The sequence below is a fragment of the Hemitrygon akajei genome, chromosome 5 (assembly GCF_048418815.1).
Source record: "Hemitrygon akajei chromosome 5, sHemAka1.3, whole genome shotgun sequence".
Lineage (NCBI taxonomy): Eukaryota > Metazoa > Chordata > Chondrichthyes > Myliobatiformes > Dasyatidae > Hemitrygon > Hemitrygon akajei.
This window is the reverse complement of record NC_133128.1, coordinates 88130643-88152750: the sequence shown is the minus strand read 5'-3', so window position 1 is coordinate 88152750 and position 22108 is coordinate 88130643. Positions and strand designations below refer to the sequence as shown.

Genomic DNA, 22108 nt, shown 5'->3' with positions numbered 1-22108 from the left:
ATGCCTTATGAGAATAGGCTGAGTGAACTTGGCCTTTTTTCCTTGGAGTGATGGAGGATGAGAGGTGACCTGATAGAAATGTACAAGATGATGAGAGGCATTGATCGTGTGGATAGTCAGAGGCTTTTTCTCGGGGCTGAAATGGCTGGCATGAGAGGGCACAGTTTTAAGGTGCTTGGAAGATATCAGGGTTAAGTTTTTTACGCAGAGAGTGGTGAGTGCGAGGAATGGGCTGCTGGTGACAGCGGTGAAGGCAGATAAGATAGGGTCTTTTACGAGATTCCTGGACAGGTACATGGAGCTTAGAAAAATAGACAGCTATGGGTAACCCTAGGTAATTTCTAAAGTAAGTACATGTTCGGCACAGCATTGTGGGCCGAAGGGCCTGTATTGTGCTGTAGGTTTTCCAAGTTTCTATGAGAGTCTCACTGCTTGGCATTGGGGCAGCACAGATAATCTGGCTTTGGATCTTCCCGGTAAGGCCAGCACTGATTGCCCTGCCTCAGCTGTTGTGTGCAAATAGTGACCATCCATATCATTAACACAGCTGATTCAATATTGCAATTCATGGCTGAACCAAATCACAAGGGTTCCTCTCTCTCTCTGCAGCTTAATAATGAGCCCAACCTATCCCAGGTGCATCAGTGCAAGGTATGGAGTTTATTGTCAGTTAATTCCTTCCTCAAAAGTCCGGCTACAGGACAAATGAAAGCTGGAGTTCGCAGGAGGGTGCAATACCAGTCCTATCTGAGACGACACAATCGCTGGTCTGGAATTTGTGGCAAGAAGGTGGTGGGGCAATCAGGCTCCCCGTTGCGATGGTGTAAATCAGGCAACGGCTCTGACCATCCGCATCTGAGGTTACGTGTGGAGATCTGGAATCACTATCTCCTTTATAAAGTTTGTACCCCCGTAACCCTTGCTGGCAGACCCGGCGATAAAATACATGAGAGGCCTTGAGTTACAGCCCATGTCCACCAGACACAGCTGGAACATTAGATCATGTCCATTCAGAAGGAAATTGCTGAACAATCTGTCTGACATTCAAACGTAACTTTTACCAGTGTAAAGTCTCTTTCACTCACTCTTTAATTCATCAAAATCAATCGTCTTTGATGCCAATAAACTTGACCTTAACTTAATAGACAATTTCTTTGAAAGCTAAGATTAATAGTTATTGTTTATTTTGGCCTTCTCTTAACCTCATCTTTCTTTTCTTTTCCCCTCTCTTTAGTTGGCTTTCTGTGCCTGACTTTCTACTGAATTATATATTCCAACGTTTACTTGCTGTGTGAGGTTTCTCAGTCAGACTGGTTGAGGAGACCATTGATCGACCAGTCCATGCATCCCAGATGTGCGAGTGACTCAATAATTTGAAGTTAAATTGCTGTTCTAGCACCTGTAGCGAGTCTCTGCCAGCGAGATGAATGTTCCATTTCTGCTTGTTCAGAAACATTTTGCCTCTGATGGGGGTAATTCACCAGAGCTGCCCTGATATCAAACTGGCAATTCTGGGAAAAGCGAATGAGTGGCTTAGTGATGAATCTGACAGCACAGGAATAGGCCCTTCAGCCACGCCAATCATCGATACTAACCCCATTTTATTCTCCTCAGAATCAGTTCAACTCTCCCCAAATTCTGCTACACATGGGAGCAACCTATATGATGTGGAAGAACTCAGCAGGTCAGGCAGCATCTGTGGAGGGAAAATGGACCGTCAGTGTTCTGGGTCAAGAACCTTCATATAGATCCTGAAATATTGACCGTCCATTTTGGTCCACAGATGCTGTTCAGATTCCAGCACCTCCAGTCTCTCATGTCTGCTATACCCAGCTAACTTCTGTGGGAGACAACGCGAGATTCTGGGGGAAACCTGTGCAGTCACAGGGAGAGCATGCAGACTCCAGAGGTCATGATCTGACCCGGATCACTCTGATTCACTTACTTATCACGAGACGGAGACGTAACGTAAAGATTTGTACTCCTCGCGTACGTGAAGGACGTAAGTAATAAAGTCGATTCAACTCAATTCACATACACACACCGAAATGCATCGTTTGTGTTAGCAACTAACACAAGCTGAGCCTGTGCTGGCTCACAAGTGTCGTCACAGATTCTGACGCTAACATAGCGTACCCACCACGCAGGCAGAACAAACCCGTTTTCACACACAGACAGCCCTTCAAGCCCAGAAGAGGCTTCCCGCCTCCAGTGGACTCATGGACTGCAGGCCTTCGAGCGCCCCGGTGGACCCTCCACTTGCAGATCCAGGGCTTCCACCACCAGGCTTTGACTTCTGGACTTGCAGTTGACCTTCGGGCTTCAGTGTCCAGCGTTGGTCCCTGGACCAGCTGATGAACTGATCCCAAACCCCAGGCTTACCGATGACAGGGCTCCGAGCTCCAGGCCCCGAACTTTGGACTCGCTGGCTGGCAGACCTATGGTGCTGGGGGGGGAAGCACGCCTTGAGATTTCTGCTGATAGGGACATCCAGTCTGGGGACTCACTGACCTGGTAGTTCTGCACCTGCTGAGCCTCTGGGCTGCCCTCTAATTAAAGATCACCAAAAGCAAAATCCTGCACATGTTGGAAATCTGTGTTAGCCTCCTTCAGGGCGAGAGGCTTTAATGGCTCCTGTTTACTTTCCGTGTCAAGTCTCTTTGAAGGGAGAATGAAACAAAATGCCACGGGAAAGCAATATAGGAATGTCTATAAATTATTCAGCATTCCTCGCTGGAGGGAGGAGGGCGGTGGAACACGAACAGCGATGTTCCCTGCTTTTTGTTTCTTTGTCTCTTTTAAGGATTCACGAGCTTTGTCTCGGGGGCGGGGATGGGGAGGGGGGAAGAGAGAAGTTGGTTTTCAACGAAAGGGAAAAAAATTGACGGTGCGTGTAGCTTTAAATGTTAAAGCTCCGATTGTGACAGAAAGCAAAAGGCTGGGCTGTTACAACACTGATAAGACACGGGATCCCCAAGGTAAAATAGCTGACGACTACTTAAATGGCATCGTCTCAGAGCGGGAGAAGGTTAGACATGCCGGAGCACAGTTGTAGGAGGACTTAGCAGAGGAGGGAGGGAAGGGGTGAGGGTGGTGAAGAGCACAGAAGGCACTCACTCGCCTCCTAAGGGATTCAGCCCTCGTGAAAGAAATTCAGATTTATTCCTCTATCTGTTTTGGATTTTTGCAAGGGAGCTGGAAGTTATCTGAGCAAATTGTGGTATGTGTTTGCGTGTGTGTGCCTACAGTGGTGGAGAGGTTCCGGGTGTTAACATTTGCTGTTTTGTCTCGTAGATTAAACCAGGTGTTTCTCCATCCTGCCAATTGCAACCCAAGCCCGCCGGTCTATCACTCCATCCCGGCGTGTAAAGTGATTGAAAGGGCTGATGAACAGCGCGGCGCACAAGTCAGCAGAGAGCAAGGCAGTCTGTAATGGCAGCAGGTAGGTCGCAAACTGGGGCATCTGCATGTTGCATGTGTTGTCCGTGCGGTGTGCTACGATTATTTTCTTCATTGCTAAGGTCTTTACTCGGGAGCCGGGCGGTTAAACCCCTCAGATCCGTAACAACGGCATCCAAGCAGCCGGTAGCTTTAAAAATGGCCCCGTGTATCAAAGTGCCGAACGAATGTCTGGGCTTTTCTTGAACCATGCACTCCTTTAGTGCTTTTCTTTTTGTATAAAAATAAACAGCGAGTACTTTGCAAGCGTGGAACTGCCACAGTTCCGGCTTAATTGGCCATCTCCGGAGTTTGGCGTGGCGGCGCCGAGCCGCGAGTCTTGCTGCCATCTAGTGGCAGTGCGTCTGTTGTGCAGTTACACGTGGGATCTTCCTCGGCCGGAGAGGGAGGAGTGTGGCGTCCGGGCAAACGGGCCATTCACTGACGAAACGGCGTAGTCTTGCACAGCTTCTAATTTGCATTCTCTCCTTGGGAGCAGTTCACTGGAGCTGCCCTGATGTCTGTATGAGGAAGCTGTATGCCATCCCCTATCTGATCTGCTGAGGATCAGGATCACGTGAGCTGCAAACTACACAGCCTTAGTACCTTGACCTGATGCTTGTTCTAGCCACATCCATCCTGCAGCTAGACTGCTGCCTTGCTGTGATGAGGGGTCCCGCATTCGAAGTTCCTCTTCCTGAAGATGTGCTGAAGCTGTTAGACCGCTGTAACCAGGGCTGAAATGTCTAACACTAGAGATACACTTCCAAAACGATTGGGAGAATGTCTGAAGGTGCTCTGAGGGGCAAGCTACTTTTATTTTACGGAATGGTTGGTGGCCAGAATGTATTGCCGGGGTGGTGGTGGATGGACTTGTTTAAGGAGCTATGTGTGGAGCATAGCGGGATATGGATGTTGTGTAGGAAGAAGTTTGTTTGAGTATAAATTACTGGGTTTAATTAGTTTGGCATTGCATTTGTGGCCAATGAGTATATTCAGTTCTGTTTTTTTAATCCCCAGCATTTGAAACTTTAAAAAAAAATTGTTTCCTGCCCCTGTATCATGGCTCGTGTTCACGGGTACCTGTCATGTCAGACACCCAAACCTGGTGAGATTTGGGTAGCCTCTTTGTATGACCTCTGTGCCAGCTGCTGAATACAAAATTGTGCAGATTCTAGAAACCTGAGATTGGTTAGTTGTAGTACTGGGGGGGGGGGGGGGGGGAAGGAGAGAGGTCGGATGTCATGTGCCCTCCTTTCTGACAAAAGAATTCCCATCATGGATCATCCTCGGCATCCATCTTGATAGAATGCCAGTGGGAAAGCTGACAGCCTCTGATTCGATTGGGCAGTTGTTGAATGTCAACCGTACTGAAGGCCAAAAGGTGCAGATGCTGGAAAGCCAAAAATAAATTCCTGTCATCAGTAAGACCCTGCTCCCTGTGGTCTCACTCATTTCTGGGAGGGAGAATGCCACTCATTCCCTCCAACCTGGTACCATTCTGTCTGAAGACAGCTGATCTGACAGACATTTATCAGGCTCAGCCTCTGATCCCGTGATGTCATTATGGAAACCGGAAGCTGCCAGCCTCTGTTGCAAGTTACAGTAGATTCTGGAGGAGATGCCAGTGGGGGCAAGGTCTACAGTAAGTAACTGTTGATTACACGAGGGGCTGATTGGTGTTGTCATCTGGGTTAAATGATGGGTAGCTGTGTGGAGCCCGTGTGCCTGGGCTGTTTGATAGCTGCGTGAACCAGCAGGGGACTCCAGATAGCAGAAGTGACTAGCACTCAAAGGCTGCCTGCATCTCTTAAAAGCTGCTCGCACGTGGAAGGATGGGAGTCATTTGTTAATTAAATCTGAGCAGTGATGTATTGCAGAATGGCTGAGTGTGCGAGACAAGTGCTTACAGGGAAGCGAAACCGTGCAGGGTGGTTCTTGTGACCTGCTGGCAACGGTGGATCTTTGGGCAGCGGTCAGCACCCCTCACATTGTGGCTTCAGCGAGGTTATTGCCTTGAGAGGGCGAGAGTCGAGGAACACTGACTGCTGCTGTTGTCTTGGCTCTGGATTCTTGGGTGTGTATACTTGCAACCTTTCCATTAACATGGTGTCTGTCATGTAGTGTGTGTGTGTGTGCGTGTGGAAATGTGTTCATGCTTGGAGCACATTTTTAAGACACTGATTGCCTTGATTTTTTTTTAAGTTGCCATTGGGCTCAGATTAACCCTGTATGAAATGTTCCTTGGCTACCCCTGTGAGAGTGTGGAAGGTAGTTTATTGTGTATTAAGTAGTGGCTCAATATAACACATCTCTCCGAGTGAAACCAGCAAGTAGGGTTTCAATTAGTGTTGGCTAGATGCTTGCAACACTATCTTGTCCTTGTACCGTCTGAGCCCACAAGTCACTGACTTTCCCCACGCTTTGTGATGCTGATTACCGTGTGCGGCCAACTGTTTCTGAATGTGCAGTTACCTCAGTCGGTGTCCCAAGCCCTCCTGCCCGGAGTCTTGTTCTGCTTGTATTGTCAAACAGTTAATCAGTTCGGCTTGGGATAGGGTGGCGGCAGAGGGATCTGTTGCCAGCAGTTCCTTCCCCACTCTGTCTCTTCATGACAAACTGTGGCATGCTGTTATACTTGATCAAGATCACTTCAGCCTGGAATGTGTTGTCTTTTTTTTCTGTCAGCTCTGCTCTTCATTCAGCTCCTCATCCTAGGGATCAGCTTTCTGATCCGTTGCAGGTTCTGTCAGCTCCCTGCTTAAATGAGTCTCTGGTGTAAGAGGGTTTTGTTTTCTTTAATTGTGTTTTGGCTAAGGTTGATTCTGTTTTATGCATTCCATTTTTGTAATGGCTAACATTATACAGTACAGCGCTGGGCAGTTTTGAAGTGTCAGATATTTGATTGTATTAAAGCAGCTTACGAGCTGGCAGTGTGAGGAGAGTACGGTCGCTGTGAAAGGCTAACAGCAGTTCTGTAGCCCAGTTCAGAGTTCCTGTTATCAACCAATCAGATTGGCCTGTGACTCACTGTGAATGGCCCTTGGCACAAGTCGTAAGTAAACTTAGTCACAGCAGCCATGCCAATTTCACCCAGTGAGAAATTGGTGGTTTCCGCAAGAGTGCAGAGGGGGGATGATAGTTAGAGCAGAAGTTATGTACACTAAATCAGAGTCAGTAGTAAGGGGGTGGTCATTGAACCTGATTGACTGGGGAACTGCCCAATGACCTGACAGTTTATTGTCATGTGTCCCAACATGGAGTGAAAAGCCTGCAGCCAGACAGATCCTAACTTAAGTACACTCGTGTAGTAGGAAGAAAAGCAGAATATAGTGTTAAAGTTTTTAAAATTGAAGTGCAGTGTGGGAAAAGGCCCTTTGAGCCTTGTCAGCCAGCACTTCGTCCAAGTTAACCCTAGCTTAATCATGGGGCAATTTACAATGAGCAATTAACCTACTAACTAGTACGTCTTTGGACTGTGGGAGGAATCTTAAGCACCCAGAGGAAACCCACGTGGTTACGGGGAGAGCATGCAGACTCCAGGCAGTGGTGGGAATTGAACCCAGGTCACCTGTGCTAATCACTACGCTACTGAGCCACCCCGCAGGCAGGCAGAGGGCAAGGGCCCTGGGAAAGACAGGGCAACTAAGAACTTGTTTTTAACATGTGAGAAGTCTGTTCAAGAGTGAAAGCATTGGGGTAGAAGCTCTTCTTGAGCCTAGTGGTACGTGTTCTCAAGCTTCTGGATCTTCTGTCCAATGGAAGAGGGTAGAAAAGAAAATAACTGTGGTGGATGGGGTCATTGGCTGCTTTCCTGAGGCAATGTGAAATACAGACTGGGCCAATGGCTGGTTTGTGTGATGGACGGGGCAGTGCTCACAACTCTCTGCAATTGCTTGCAGCCGTGGGCCATTCCAAGCTGCGATGCATCCAGGTAGGATGCTTTCCATGATGCAGATGTAAAAATTAAAATAAAACTTGTCAAGACTCATCAGGAACAGCATCCTTCGCCTGCAGAGAGAGTAGAGGTATCGTTGTGCATTTTTGTCCGCACCATACACGTAGCTGGACTGGGACAAATTATTCGTCATGGTTACATCTAGGAGCTTGGTATGGGCGATGCTTGAACAATCCCTGACTGCTAATACAGTTTTAATTAAACATGGATGTACTGTAGGTGGCTCCAGGGCAGCCTGCTTGTCTCTTTCAAATTAGCTCTCAACTTCCAGTATAGATGTCAGCTTGGACCTGCAATGAAAGCACAGCAATTGCACAATATCCATTGCTTTTCTGTGGATTTGCACCTCCTGTGACGGCATGGACACCTGGGGATTAATGAGCAGCTCGGAGTTGCACGCAAACACGTGGGTGAAAGGGAGACTCTGAGATTGTAAGGGAGTGCGAGATGGGGAGTACCCTGCCCGGGCATTGGCGAGCTGATAGTGGAATGGAGGCACTTGGATAGTAACCTTTGGATTTCCACTTGTACACTTCTGCAGGTCCGGATGTGGCCACAGCTTTCCCACATCAACGCAGTTTCCCTTGCTGCTGTTTGGACAGCATTGGGCACGTGCACGGAAATGTGGCTCGTGGCCCAGGACAGTTGTGTCGATGAGAATCGAAATCTTATTCACTTAAAATACCAACCTGAAAGATCAGAACCGGGTTTGATGTCACCAACAGATGTCGTGAAACCAGCTGAAGTTTAAAGTTGCTGGAAGAACTGAGCAAGGCAAGCAGGAGGGGCAGGGCCAGATGTTGCACCTCCTGTGGTTGGAGGGGAGAGAGTGATGGGGAGGGATGAGTGGAGCAGGGATCAGTGGGGAGGAGGAGAGGAGAAACCAAGCTTCCAGAAGGAAGGACTTCCCAGGGATCCTGAGGAAGAAAACATCATCTTGAGTGGAGACAGAAACTGAGAGTAGGGGGTGATGTCCTTAGGAGGTGGTGTAGTGATGGGAGTTGGGAGGTTTGTAGTGTATATTGTGACAAGTCTGGGAGTCGGTATGGTTTGTAGTCTATATTGTGACAAGTTTGTCTCCTGAGATGGAGACGGAGAGATTGAGTGTCAGAGACGGTCCAGGTGAATCTGCAGGCAGGCTGAAATTGGTTGCAGATATGTGCTGTATGGCATGGAAAGTGTCTTACACCATAGCCCCAGAGCAACGATGCCTCATTTAGCTGTATACATGTGTATGATTGAATGACAATAAACAAAGCTGGCGGATCATTAAACACCGAATTGTGCGTGAGTGGAGCCAGCGGCACCGGGGCAGGTGTCGATGAAGAGCTGAAGGTGTGGGTGGGGATTTGCTTTAATGTGCTTGGGGGGGAAAGGGCTTTTCCACATCGACGAAAAGGCGGGCAGAACTGGAGAGCACTCTGAGATTGGCAGTGAATAACAGGAGAGTAGTTGTAAGCACAGGTTAGTGGTGGGGAGCTAGTTGGATGTTTGTTGGGGAGGCTGAGTGCTCCGAGCCTGACCTGGTGAGGGTGACCAGTGAATTGAAGCACTCAGAACGGCGGAGGACATGTGGGGAAGAGCAGAATGTGCAGAGACAGGATGGGGAGATGGGTTCAGTCCTGTCCGTGTTTGCCACACTCAGTCTTGATGCAGGCCGAGAGCCTGCGGAAATAACGACATGCACTATTTATTTCTGTGGGTGCTTCTGGACCCGCTGAGTTTTCCCCCGCATTTTGTTTATGTTCAGGATTCCAGAATCTGCAGCCTCTTTGGTCTTCATAGTAAAATAGCAGAGTACTCACTTCCCTGGGTTTAATTTTAACCCACTGCATGTGTTTACCATTCACCTGTTGTGGACTGGGTGAATTACAGCCCCGGTGAAAGGTCTTGGCCCAAAACTTCGCTTGTTTATTCCTCTCCATAGATGCTGCCTGACTTGCTGAGTTCCTCCAGCTGTTACACCCCAGGTTTTCGGGTAGTGGAGATGGAGCCAAGGTAAAAGGGGAACAGACTTGTAGTCGATCAAAACCCTTTCTCTGGGCTTGAGCAGATCCTCACTGTCTGAACCTGCTGAGTACCTCCAGTGTTTTGATTGTTTCTCCAGATTGTATGATTGAATGACCTTGATAGCCTCTTGTATTTGTAATTATAGATTCTGTTTATTAACAGTAAACAAACTGCTCTACAGGTCAGGCAGCATCTATGGAGAGAGTAGCAGAGTTAATGTTTCAGAACAAGCTGATAATTTTCCTTTGTATCTGTACTGGAGTGGGGTTTGGTTACTGGAGGAGGAACTGCACAAAAAGGTTTGGGAGCCTGCAGCGTTAATAAAGGGAAGTACATTCACTGGTCCTGTTGAAAGGTCTCTGCCCAAAACATCAGCTGTATTCCTCTCCATTGATGCTGCCCGACCCAATGAGTTCCCCCAGCATTTTGTATGTGTTGCTATGAACTTGCAGCATCTGCGGAATCTTTGTCTGTGGTCACTGGTTAACTGGTAAGCACCCAACTCCCACAGGCAGCAGTGACGAGAGTCAGTGAGTTAATCAGGCTGAGAATACAGGGATAGGAGATGACCCTGCTCTTGGAATCTTACTTGGTCTCTTTCTGGAAAGGCGGCATTTGTCGTGGAACTTGGAGGAGTCTCTGGGCTGTGACTGGGTCAGGAAAGCAAGGGTGGTAATGTAATAAACAGAGTTCATTCATCACGCGGCCAAGAGAGGATAGCAGACTCTGCTGGCCTCCAGCGCTGGTTCTGAATAGTGGGAGAAAACTAACTGGCTCACGAGATGAGGCTCTGAAAGTACGTACCGGGACTCCGTGTGGGACTGGCTCAGACAAGTCTGAAGCTCGACTAGAAATCCCAAGTGGAATTTTCAGCTCCAGCCCCTGGAATCCTGTGTGCAGTTCTGATCACTGCGGTATAGGAAGGATCCAATTGCGCTGGAGAACGTGCGGAAGAGATTCTCCAAGATGCTGTGGATGGAGAGTTTCCTTGGAGCAGGGGGTGTCACTTTGTGGGGTATAGATTTGGGGGGGTGATGGGAAAAGTTTTTCCTTACAGCAGAGGTATTCCTGCTCAAATCACAAACCTCTTCCCTCTGGGTTGTGACGGGTCAGTACCGCAATGTACAACTCGAGGGATCTCCCTATTGTGCAAAGTACACTTGGTATTTACTTTCAGCTCCGTGCTCAGAAGTGGCAGGCCATGGGTGATGTGGATTTGTGCATAAGCATGCTCGGTGAAGCAGCCAGGGGCTTGAACGACTGCTTCGCAAGTAACACTGGGATTCAATGTCAACAGTGAACTGTTCCCACTGGTGTACAATGTCCTGTGTATGTTACTCAAAATGGCTTCTTTGGTTTGTTAAGAGTAAGAATGCTTCTTTGTCTGATAAGTGTTTCTCTTGCAGTTGTTTAGCTTTAGACTTGCTGAGATGGAGATTGTATTCATTTGTTAACCAATGGGGAATGTTATTTTGTCTTGTGAGGCTGGGAGCTTGGGTGGGGGGGGGGGGGTTTCGCGGGTTTTCGGGAGAGTCGGGAGGAAGACGCCGAGGAAGGTGGACGTGCGCTACACTGCTCGGTCGACCACCGGGGGTGGTCCCAGGTGCGAAGACGTGGAGGTCGGAGGCAAGCGACGAGGGGTCGAATGGTTCGATGGTTGAGCTCCAACGATGTGCACTAAACTGACTGAACTTTGATAAGTTGGCGCCTTTTGCTTTTCCTTTTCTTTCATATATATTGTATTGCCTAGTACTCTTTTAGTTTTAGTAAACTCTTTAAAGTGTATTTCATAACGGTATCTGGTGTGAATTTGATACTGTGTGCGTGCGCAAGGCATAAACTTGATTCCCACAGCACCTGCGTGTACGGGAGGTGGGGTTGGTGTGTGGCTGGATCTCCTTTTCCCCTAGATGTATACCAACCTGTTGGTAAAGTGTTACACTGGTGTCAGATATTGCTGAACCACCCCTTACACGATCAGAGCACAGCCTGCAGACCAATCCTGCCCTCGCACAAGGCTGCCACAAAGCTCACACAAATTAGTCTGATGCGCAAAATTTGACTTTATTTCTTACCTCCTTCGTGAGGAGTAAAAATCTTGCGTTACATCTTCATCTAAGTGAGTAATTGTAGTAATTTATAATAAATACTCTCAAATCAGTGTGAGTTAATCAGTCTGATGGCCTGGTGGAAGAAGCTGTCCCGGAGCCTGTTGGTCCTGGCTTTTATGCTGCGGTACCGTTTTCCAGATGGTAGCAGCTGGAACAGTTTGTGGTTGGGGTGACTTGGGTCCCCAGTGATCCTTTTTTACACCTGTGCTTGTGAGTGTCCTGAACCATGGGAAGTTCACAACTACAGATGCGCTGGGCTGTCTGCACCACTCACTCAATGCAGAGTCCTGCGATTGAGGGAGGTACAGTTCCCGTACCAGGCAGTGATGCAGCCAGTCAGGATGCTCTCAATTGTGCCCCTGTAGAATGTTCTTGGGATTGGGGGCCCATACCAAACTTCCTCAACCATATGAGGTGAAAGAGATGCTGTTATGCCTTTTTCACCACACAGCCAGTATGTACAGACCACATGAATTAGCCAGCCTGAATCCATGACTGTCCTTCCCTCATGAAGTCCCCTTCAGCACAGGTAGCCACCCAGTGCTATTTTGTATCCGTCTTCTTGGTAATTGGTCTATTATTGGCACATGTACCACAGTGCACAGGAAAAGGTGTGAGTGCCATACGTGCAGTGTCATGGAGAGGACATCTCTGCATCTCTCTCGGGTAGGATGATATCCTGAGAGAATGAAACGCACTGTTTTAGTGAACATCCCAGCTAGGATGTGTCACATGCCTTTCATTCTCTGCTTGTTATTTTTTTTAAATAATTGTGGAATAGTTTTAAAAGTGTGTGTAATCAATTTGCTCCAAAACCTTTTGCTATGTGTTCACCTGTGCTCGAAGTGATGCTACGAAATTGCTTTCTGCACTGTTTCAGTTAAGGCTCCATGTCGAGACAGCGTCTCGGATGCAGCATTGAAAACCTGCACTCCAGAACTAGCTGTGCTGTTCCACAAATGTGATCTGGACCACAGTGGCTACACTTGACCAAAAGTTTGCTCAGAATACACAGTCCATTTAACTGCCCCCCTGTCGGACTGTAAGCGTTCATCTGTAAAATATGGTGTTGACTATGCTATTGGGCAGTAGTGACTCGTCAGTAACCTCCTCGCCACCTTTTTGGATTCTGCGGGCTGTTCTGGCACACAACCCTGACACCCGCAGCTGTTTCTTCTCTATCACCCTTTGGTTTTGCGCATCAGACTAATTTGTGTGAGCTTTGTGGCAGCCTTGCGCGAGGGCAGGATCGGTCTGCAGGCTGTGCTCTGATCGTGTGAGGGGTGGTTCAGCAATATCTGACACCAGTGGGAACAGTTCACTGTTGACATTGAATCCCAGTGTTACTTGCGGAGCAGTCGTTCAAGCCCCTGGCTGCTTCACCGAGCATGCTTATGCACAAATCCACATCACCCATGGCCTGCCACTTCTGAGCACGCAGAGCTGAAAGTAAATACCAAGTGTACTTTGTGACAAAGTGCAACAGGGAGGTCTCTGGAGTGCTTTGAGCTGTACACAGTGTGCAAGGCAGGAGTGCATCGTTTCTTCTGTAGGAGATGAAGCTCTGAGTGTGTTGGTCTCCAGATCCCAGAGCCCTGATGGGATTCTCAAAGGGCTTGCGGGTAAACTGGACCAACCAAAATCTTAATTATCTCCAATGTGGTCAGTCATCCATGAAGATCAGGGAGCAGTAGACATGCCAGTGTAAATAAGAAGTTACTTGTCAAGGACATTTATACATGGGGCAAAGCTTCAGAGTTAAATACTCTTGCTTTCAAAATTATTCCTCAATTAGTTATTTAAACAAGCTCTCTGGGATCATAGAAGCTGTCCTGGCTGGGGATGTTCACTGAAACGGTGTATCATTCCATCTGTAGGCAATGCAGTGATGAATGTTTAACGGTCCTGGCCTGTGACTCCCATTCTTCAGCAGAATCCATCACCTTTCTGTATCTTCCACACTTGTAACTATGATCCAGATTAAACTGGCTAGCACAAGACACTGGTTTATTATCCGGAGTCCGCCAGTAATCCCAGCGGTGGTCTTGGATTTTGCAGGCAATTCCCACCCTGTACTACCTGGGTTTGGTCCTCCCAAAAGGAACCATGAGATTATTTCCCCCAACCACCCCCCGACCCATTTCTGCAACCAGACTCTGGCTCCGCGTTTGTTTTAATTTGGCGTGTTAACGAGTGGGGCAACAGACTCTGGCTCCGCGTTTGTTTTAATTTGGCGTGTTAACGAGTGGGGCAACGGACTCTGGCTCCGCGTTTGTTTTTAATGTGACGTGTTAACGAGTGGGGCAACGGACTCTGGCTCCGCGTTTGTTTTTAATGTGACGTGTTAACGAGTGGGGCAACGGACTCTGGCTCCGCGTTTGTTTTTAATGTGACGTGTTAACGAGTGGGGCAACGGACTCTGGCTCCGCGTTTGTGTTTAATGTGACGTGTTAACGAGTTGGGCAACGGACTCTGGCTCCGCGTTTGTTTTCTTTAATGTGACGTGTTATCGAGTGGGGCAACGGACTCTGGCTCCGCGTTTGTTTTCTTTAATGTGACGTGTTAACGAGTGAGGCAACGGACTCTGGCTCCGCGTTTGTTTTCTTTAATGTGACGTGTTAACGAGTGGGGCAACGGACTCTGGCTCCGCGTTTGTTTTTGCTGTGACGTGTTGACGAGTGGGGCAACGGAATCTGGCTCCGCGTTTGTTTTCTTTAATGTGACGTGTTGACGAGTGGGGCAACGGACTCTGGCTCCGCGTTTGTCTTTAATGTGACGTGTTAACGAGTGGGGCAACGGACTCTGGCTCCTCGTTTGTTTTCTTTAATGTGACGTGTTAACGAGTGGGGCAACGGAATCTGGCTCCGCGTTTGTTTTTAATGTGACGTGTTGACGAGTGGGGCAACGGAATCTGGCTCCGCGTTTGTTTTCTTTAATGTGACGTGTTAACGAGTGGGGCAACGGAATCTGGCTCCGCGTTTGTCTTTAATGTGACGTGTTAACGAGTGGGGCAACGGACTCTGGCTCCTCGTTTGTTTTCTTTAATGTGACGTGTTAACGAGTGGGGCAACGGAATCTGGCTCCGCGTTTGTCTTTAATGTGACGTGTTAACGAGTGGGGCAACGGACTCTGGCTCCGCGTTTGTTTTTAACGTGACGTGTTAACGAGTGGGGCAACGGACTCTGGCTCCCCGTTTGTTTTTAATGTGACGTTTTAACGAGTGGGGCAACGGACTCTGGCTCCGCGTTTGTTTTTACTGTGACGTGTTAACGAGTGGGGCAACGGACTCTGGCTCCGCATTTGTTTTTAATGTGGTGTGTTAACGAGTGGGGCTGCTTTTCTGCCAGCCTTGTCCCAAGCAGGATCCTTTCTTCTCGTCGGCCTGCCCCTGTACCCACTGTGCCCCCGTTGCCACAGTTGGGTGTCTCAGAGAGCAGGGCAGCTTCTTGGACCTCGCAGAGGTTGTCCTCACAAACTGATTGAGGGATGAATGGGAATTCCCCAGACCTGCCTCGGGGTTGACCAGGAATTCTGCAATTACAGGCAATGCTACAGTCTGCTGGATAGACGTGGTCCAAACCAGGTGCCATTGTTGCCCTCCCAGTGCTTACCTGCATGTCTTTGGCTTGGTAGACATGTTGACTAAGGTTGAGGAGATTGTCAAAGTACATGTAAGTACAGATGCAGTGGCATACTTGAGGCAATATCATGGGCACATAGCACCATTCACAGAAACATCTTGTGCAATTTTTACAAGGAAGAACACAAAAGAATAAAAGAAACACAGACCTGTAGTGATGTACTACACACAGCGCTGAAATAACGACACGCAGTCGGTAAGTTGTTTTGAGACTAGTTTATTCAAACTTTGCCGCGCTGGCATTTAAATCCCCAGCAGCCGCCCTCTCCGGGCGGAAATGACGTCAGAGGTGCATTACCAAAGTCTCTCCCCGCGCGCTGGCTATTTGTGAGTCGGTTCGCCTGTGCAGAAAGTGGGTCACCACATAACCCCCCCCCCCCCCCCCCAGAACCGGCGATACACCCCCCAATGTCCACAGTCTGGATCAGCCTCTGTTTGGGAGGTCTGCCTCTGCGCCACGGTGCCTGAATCTCGACCGGCTGCGCCAAGTCCACATGGGCTGGTTTGAGTCGGTCCACCGTGAAAACCTCCTCTTTCCCCCCAATATCCAGAACGTACGTGGACCTGTTGTTGCTGATCACCTTGAACGGTGCTTCGTACGGCCGCTGTAGCGGTGCCCGGTGTCCGCCCCTTCGTACAAACACAAACTTACAGTTCTGCAGGTCTTTGGGTACATGGGTCGGGGTCCATCCGTGCTGTGAAGTCGGTACGGGGGCCAGGTTGCCGAGCCTTTCGCGTAGCCTGTCCAGGATTGCTGCGGGTTCTTCCTCCTGCCCTCTTGGGGCTGGTGTGAACTCTCCCGGGACAGCCAGGGGTGCGCCGTACACCAACTCGGCCGACGAGGCGTGCAGATCCTCTTTGGGCGCTGTACAAATTCCAAGCAGGACCCAGGGAAGCTCATCCACCCAGTTAAATTCTCTCAGGCAGGCCATGAGAGCCGACTTCAAGTGACGGTGGAAGCATTCCACTAGTCCGTTCGACTGTGGGTGGTAGGCAGTAGTGTGGTGCAGCTGCATTCCCAACAGGCTGGCCACAGGCTGGAGGTGAACTGGGCGCCTCTGTCGGAGGTAATGTGGGCTGGTACCCCGAAGCGTGCTACCCAGGTTGCAATCAGTGCTCGGGCGCAGGAATTGGCAGATGTGTCGGTGAGCAGGACCGCCTCTGGCCACCTCGTGAACCAGTCTACCATAGTTAGGAGGTACCGCGCTCCTCGGGACACTGGTAGGGGGCCCCACGATATCCACATGAATGTGGTCGAACCTCCAGTGGGTGGGTTCGAACTGCTGTGGCGGGGCTTTAGTGTGCCGCTGCACCTTGGCTGTCTGGCACTGCGCACACGTTCTGGCCCATTCACTGACCTGCTTGCAAAGTCTATGCCACGCGAACTTGCTGGAGACCAGCCGGACGGTTGTCCTGATAGATGGGTGCGCCAAACCGTGTATGGAGTCGAAAACCCGCCGCCTCCAGGCTGCCGGGACGATGGGGCGAAATTGGCTGGTAGCCACGTCACACAGGAGGGTCCTATCACCTGAGCCTACGAGGAAGTCCTGCATCTGCAAACCAGAGACTGCGGTCCTGTAGCTGGGCATCTCGTCGTCTGCCTGCTGCGCCTCCGCCAGTGCTGCATAGTCCACCCCCAGGGACAGGGCCTGGACAGCTGGTCTGGAGAGTGCGTCCGCCACGACGTTGTCCTTTCCCGAGACATGCTGGATGTCCGTCGTGTACTCAGGGATGTAGGACAGATGTCACTGCTGGCGAGCCGACCAGGGATCGGACACCTTCGTGAACGCGAAGGTCAACGGTTTGTGGTCCATGAACATGGTGAACAGCCTGCCTTCTAAGAAGTACCTGAAATGCCGGATTGCCAGATACAGTGCCGACAACTCCCGGTCGAAAACACTGTGCTTGAGTTCGGGTGGTTGTAGGTGCTTGCTGAAGAACGCCAGGGGTTGCCAGCGCCCCTCGATGAGCTGCTCCAGCACCCACCGACTGCTGTGTCGGATGCGTCCACCATGAGGGCGGCCGGAACGTCTGTTCTGGGGTGCACCAGCATCGCGGCATCTGCCAAGGCTTCCTTGGCTTTAACGAAAGCGGCCACAGCCTCCTCGTCCCAAGTAATGTCCTTGCCTTTACCCAACATCAGGGTGTACAAAGGGCGCATGATATGGGCTGCTGAGGGGAGGAAACGGTGGTAGAAGTTCACCATACCAACGAACTCCTGTAGGCCTTTGACCATGTTGGGCCGGGCAAAGTGGCAGATCGCGTCTACCTTGGCGGGCAGAGGTGTTGCCCTGTCTTTGGTAATCCTGTGGCCCAGGAAGTCGATGGTATCGAGACCAAACTGGCATTTGGCCAGGTTGATCGTGAGGCTGAAATCACTCAGGTGGCAGTAGAGCTGGCGGAGGTGGGACAGATGCTCCTGACGACAACTGCTGGCTATAAGGATGTCGTCCAAGTAGATGAACGCAAAGTCCAGGTCGCGTCCCATCGGGTCCATTAGCCGCTGGAACGTCTGTGCGCCATTCTTCAGGCCGAACGGGGTGATGAGTGCTGTTTTGGGATGTCTTCAGGGTGCACCGGGATTTGAGGGTATCCCCGGACGAGGTCTACTTTGGAAAAGATTCTTGCCCCATGCAGGTTTGCTGCAAAGTCCTGTATGTGCGGTCTGGAGTTGTAGCCTCGTTCAGTCTGCGGTAGTCGTCGCATGGTCTCCAACCCCCGGCTGCTTTGGGCACCATGTGCAGGGGGGAGGGCCCATGGGCTGTCGGACCGCCGTACGATCCCCAATTCCTCCATCCTCTTGAACTCCTCCTTCGTCAGGCGGAGCTTTTCCGGGGGGAGCCTTCATGCGTGGGTGTGGAGGGGTGGTCCCTGGGTCGGGATGTGGTGCTGTACCCCGTGTCTGGGCATGGCTGCCGTGAACTGCGGTGCCAGAATCGATGGAAAGTCCGCCAGGATTCTGGTGAATTCGTTGTCCGACAGCGTGATGGAGTCCAGGTGTGGGGCCGGCAACTTGGCTTCACCCAGGGAGAATGTCTGGAAAGTCTCGGCATGTACCAGTCTTTTCCCTTGCAAGTCGACCAGCTGGTTGTGTGCTCACAAGAAGTCTGCCCCCAGGAGTGGTTGGGCCACCGCGGCCAGTGTGAAGACCCACATGAACCGGCTGGCGCCGAACTGCAGCTGCACTGTGCGGGTGCCGTAGGTCCGTATCGTGCTGCCGTTTGCGGCCCTCAGGGTGGGTCCTGGCTTCCTGTTGCGGGTGTCATACCCTGTCGGGGGCAAGACGCTGATCTCTGTTCCAGTGTCGACCAAGAAGTGGCATCCCGACTGTTTGTCCCAGATGTACAAGAAGCTGTCCTGGTGGCTGGCCGCCATAGTCATTAGCGGCAGCTGGCCCTGGCCCTTGCAGGGCGAGCGACAACGGCGGGCTTTTGTGCCCCACTGCCTGTGGTAGAAACACCAGTGTTCACTGGCCTCCTCACTCCTGCCTCTGTGTTGTGTGCGCCCCCCTGCCGGGCCTGGTCTGGTAATCTGACGGATGGACGCCACGCTCTCCCTCTTGGCTTTCCACAGCACGTCTGCCCGGGCTGCCACCTTCTAGGGATCGCTGAAATCCGCGTCGGACAGCAGCAGATGTATGTCCTCGGGCAGTTGCTCCAGGAATGCCTGCTCAAACATGAGGCAGGGCTCGTGTCCGTCAGCCAGGGACAGCATCTCGTTCATCAATGCTGATGGCAGTCTGTCTCCCAAACCGTCCAGGTGAAGCAGGCGGGCACCCCGCTCACGCCGTGAGAGGCCAAAGGTCCCAATGAGCAGCGCCTTGAATGCTTCATATTTGCCTTCGTCCGGGGGCGACTGTATGAAATCCGCAACCTGGGCGGCCGTCTCCTGGTCAAGGGCGCTCACCACGTGGTAGTAACGCGTGGAATCAGAGGATATCTGCCGAATCTGGAACTGGGCTTCTGCTTGGCTAAACCACACGCGTGGTCGCAGCATCCAGAAAGTCGGCAGTTTCAGCGAAACTGCGTGAACAGATGAAGAGTTGGTCATCTTTGGTCCAAATCCCGTTTGGACCGTCGGGGTCACCACTGTAACGATGTACTACACACAGCGCTGAAATAACGACATGCAATCGGTAAGTCGTTTCGAGACTAGTTTATTCAAACTTCGCGGTGCTGGCATTTAATCCCTAGCGCCTGCCCTCTCCGGGCGGAAATGACGTCAGAGGTGCATTACCAAAGTCTCCCCCCGCGCGCTGGCTATTTGTGAGCCGGTTCGCCTGCGCAGAAAGTGGGTCGCCACAGACCATTGTATTTCAAAGTGGGTCACGATGTTGCTTAACAGTGCTGATTAGAGCTGTGGCATTGAGTTCAAGAAGTGAATGGTTGAAGGGAAGCTCTGTTCTTGAACCTGGCGCTGTAGGACACAGGGCTGCTGAACCCCCTGCGCGCTGGCACGGCCCAGCAGCTGTGGCTCTTCGTTCTCTTTAGGCTGCCCTTTCTATCGATATCGCTGATTGTGGGGAGGGATGTGACCATGATGAACTGGGCAGAATCCACTACTCTCTGCAGTTTCTTGCATTCGTGCCCATTGAAAATGCCACACCAGACTGTGGTGCCACCAGCCAGGATATGTTCATCAGTACCTCGAGTAACAGTGCTCAGTGACAAACTGAATGTTTTAACCTCCCCAGAAATTAAAGATACTTGTGCACATTTCTGATGATTGCATTTTGTCAAGAATCAGAGATGGCTCCCCTCCACTTACTGAGACTGCAGGCTGGGAGATCGACTCCCAGTGAGTTTAGGCAGGTTTGAAGAGGAGGCTACACTGTTAGAGGCACTTTCTTAAACATTCTCTTTGACTGGATGCAAAAGGTATTTCAAAGAAGAGGATTCTGTCAACATTTGCCCACAGTGGAGATTAAAATGGCCTGAGACTGCAATTGCTGGGCACATCAATGTACTCTTCTGAATAAGCATGTTACATTTGTCAGGTTCCAGCCCTTGGACTCCTGAGGGAGTATTGGGAGGTTACGACAAACTTTTCTTTGCCTCCTTCAGCAACCTAAGATGAATGCCCTCTGGATCAACGGGCTTTTAAAGCTGACGGGGTCAATGAGACAGTGCAACTACCTATACTTGCACTGCAGTGACATTGTCAACTCGAGCCATGTCAGCTGTTCTGCCGCTGAACTGGTTCTTGCCTCTGCGTTGAAGTAATCAAGTACAGAGGAAGCAGCCACTGCATCTTCCCCTGTCCTGTCTTCTGGCGCAGAATTCTGATGTAGCACATGCTAATCTCACTACTGCAACCATCAATCACACTTGTGTTTCCTGATTAAGTAATACCTTAATTATAGTTTACTGTTTTTAAATGTCTCTGCATTCTCCTTTCACTTCACAAGATCTGAGGTCTTCTACTTCTGATTTCTAACCACTCCAGTTGCTGAGATCTGAGCTATGGGATTCCTTTCCTGAGCTTCCGGGTTCCTTGACTGGCACTTCAAGCAAACTTGAGTAGAGCTTATTGTCATGTGTACAGGTTAACTGAGGAGCTTGCTGCATAGGTTCAGAGAACATACAGAACATAAACTATAAATAAATCAGATAAGGCAGTGAAGAAAAAATATTCAATCACAAACAGTGAAAATCTGCAGATGCTGGAAATGCAAGTAATACACAGAAAAATGCTGGAGGAAACTCAGCAGGCCAAACAGCATCGATGGAAGTGAATCCTCCTGGAAGGGGTGTGTGTGTGTTCGTGTTCAGAGATGAGTCCGTCAGAATCGGATTTATTGCCACTGGCTTCTGATGTGGAGTTTGGTGTTTTGTGGCAGCAGCACAGTGCAAAGACATAAAATTAATACAAATTCCAAAATAAGTAATCCACAGTAGAGCCTGATGTGGTCGAGAATGTTCCATTCCTGGGGTAGGATTAGGGTTCTGCAAGTCGATTCAAGAATTCGTTGGCTGGAGGAAAAAGGCGTTCCTGAACCTGATGGCTTGTGATTTCAGGCTTCTGTAGCTCCTGCCTGATGGGAGAAGGGAGAAGGAAGCATGACTCGGATGATGGGGATTCTGAATGATGTCTCCTTGAGGCAGTGCCTTCACGTTGGTACTTCAGTGGTGGTGATGAACAAAGGTGTGTCCTCTGCTCTCTTTCAGCCTCTGACCAAGTGCTGGGTCCTCTGCCCATGCCTCTTGTCGCATTTACTCCAGGAACTGCTTTGCAATATGTTAGTATTAAGTTGCTTTTTAAGTTAACATGACAGATGAGGGCTTTGGATGACCATGAATGAAAAATAGATTGTTCAATTTATTCCTTTTGCAACTTGAGAGTATTGACTCATTTGTCCCTGCAAATTATATACATAAATGTTAAATATCTGTGTTAGAGCATGGCAAAAGACTGAAGCAACTGTTTTTTTAATTTATCAATGCTGGATACAGATACCGTTTATATCTAGAGGGGAATGAAATCAATAAAGTTAAGATATTTTCTGGTGCTCACAGCAGTCATAACACTTAATTTTTTATTTGATTGATGATAAAAGCATATTTGAGGAGGTGTTTAAAGCTAGCCTAAAGGAAGGAGGTGGTGTGAGAACATTTTTGGAGTCTCAGAGCTTGGGGCCTGAATGACAAAAAAGGCTGCCAATTTGGAACAGGACTCATTGTGTAATTTTCCTACTCGAGACAATCCTGGGAGAAGTGTTCTGTTATTAAAGATTCCAGATATTTCCTTACCATGTCTTAAAATAAATATGACTTGGAAAGGTGCTAATATGTAGAGGAAGTTTTAGACAGGAAGTGTTTTCAATATGATGCAGAGGCATCTGACAGAGACTCTCAGTGCATTTGGCACTGACAGAATGCTAATGTTTCGAGGAGCTCTTGTGGGGTGTGATGGAGGAAGTTTCTATTTAGAAGAGAGCGGTAGGAGATAATT

The 22108-nt window shown here is 49.7% G+C and overlaps 1 protein-coding gene across 9 annotated transcripts in view; it reads left to right on the top strand.

Moving 5' to 3' along the window:
* Positions 1-2860: 2860 nt before the first annotated feature.
* enox1 (ecto-NOX disulfide-thiol exchanger 1) overlaps positions 2861-22108 on the top strand; it is a 312484-nt gene continuing 293236 nt past the window's right edge. For 5 of the 9 annotated variants that reach the window (XM_073045990.1, XM_073045991.1, XM_073045995.1 and 2 more), the window contains exons 1-2: positions 2861-2978; positions 3295-3442. In XM_073045990.1, coding sequence (XP_072902091.1) covers positions 3433-3442 — 10 coding nt within the window. In that variant the 5' untranslated portion in view covers positions 2861-2978; positions 3295-3432. The other 4 variants (XM_073045989.1, XM_073045988.1, XM_073045994.1 and 1 more) reach the window with 4 other exon arrangements.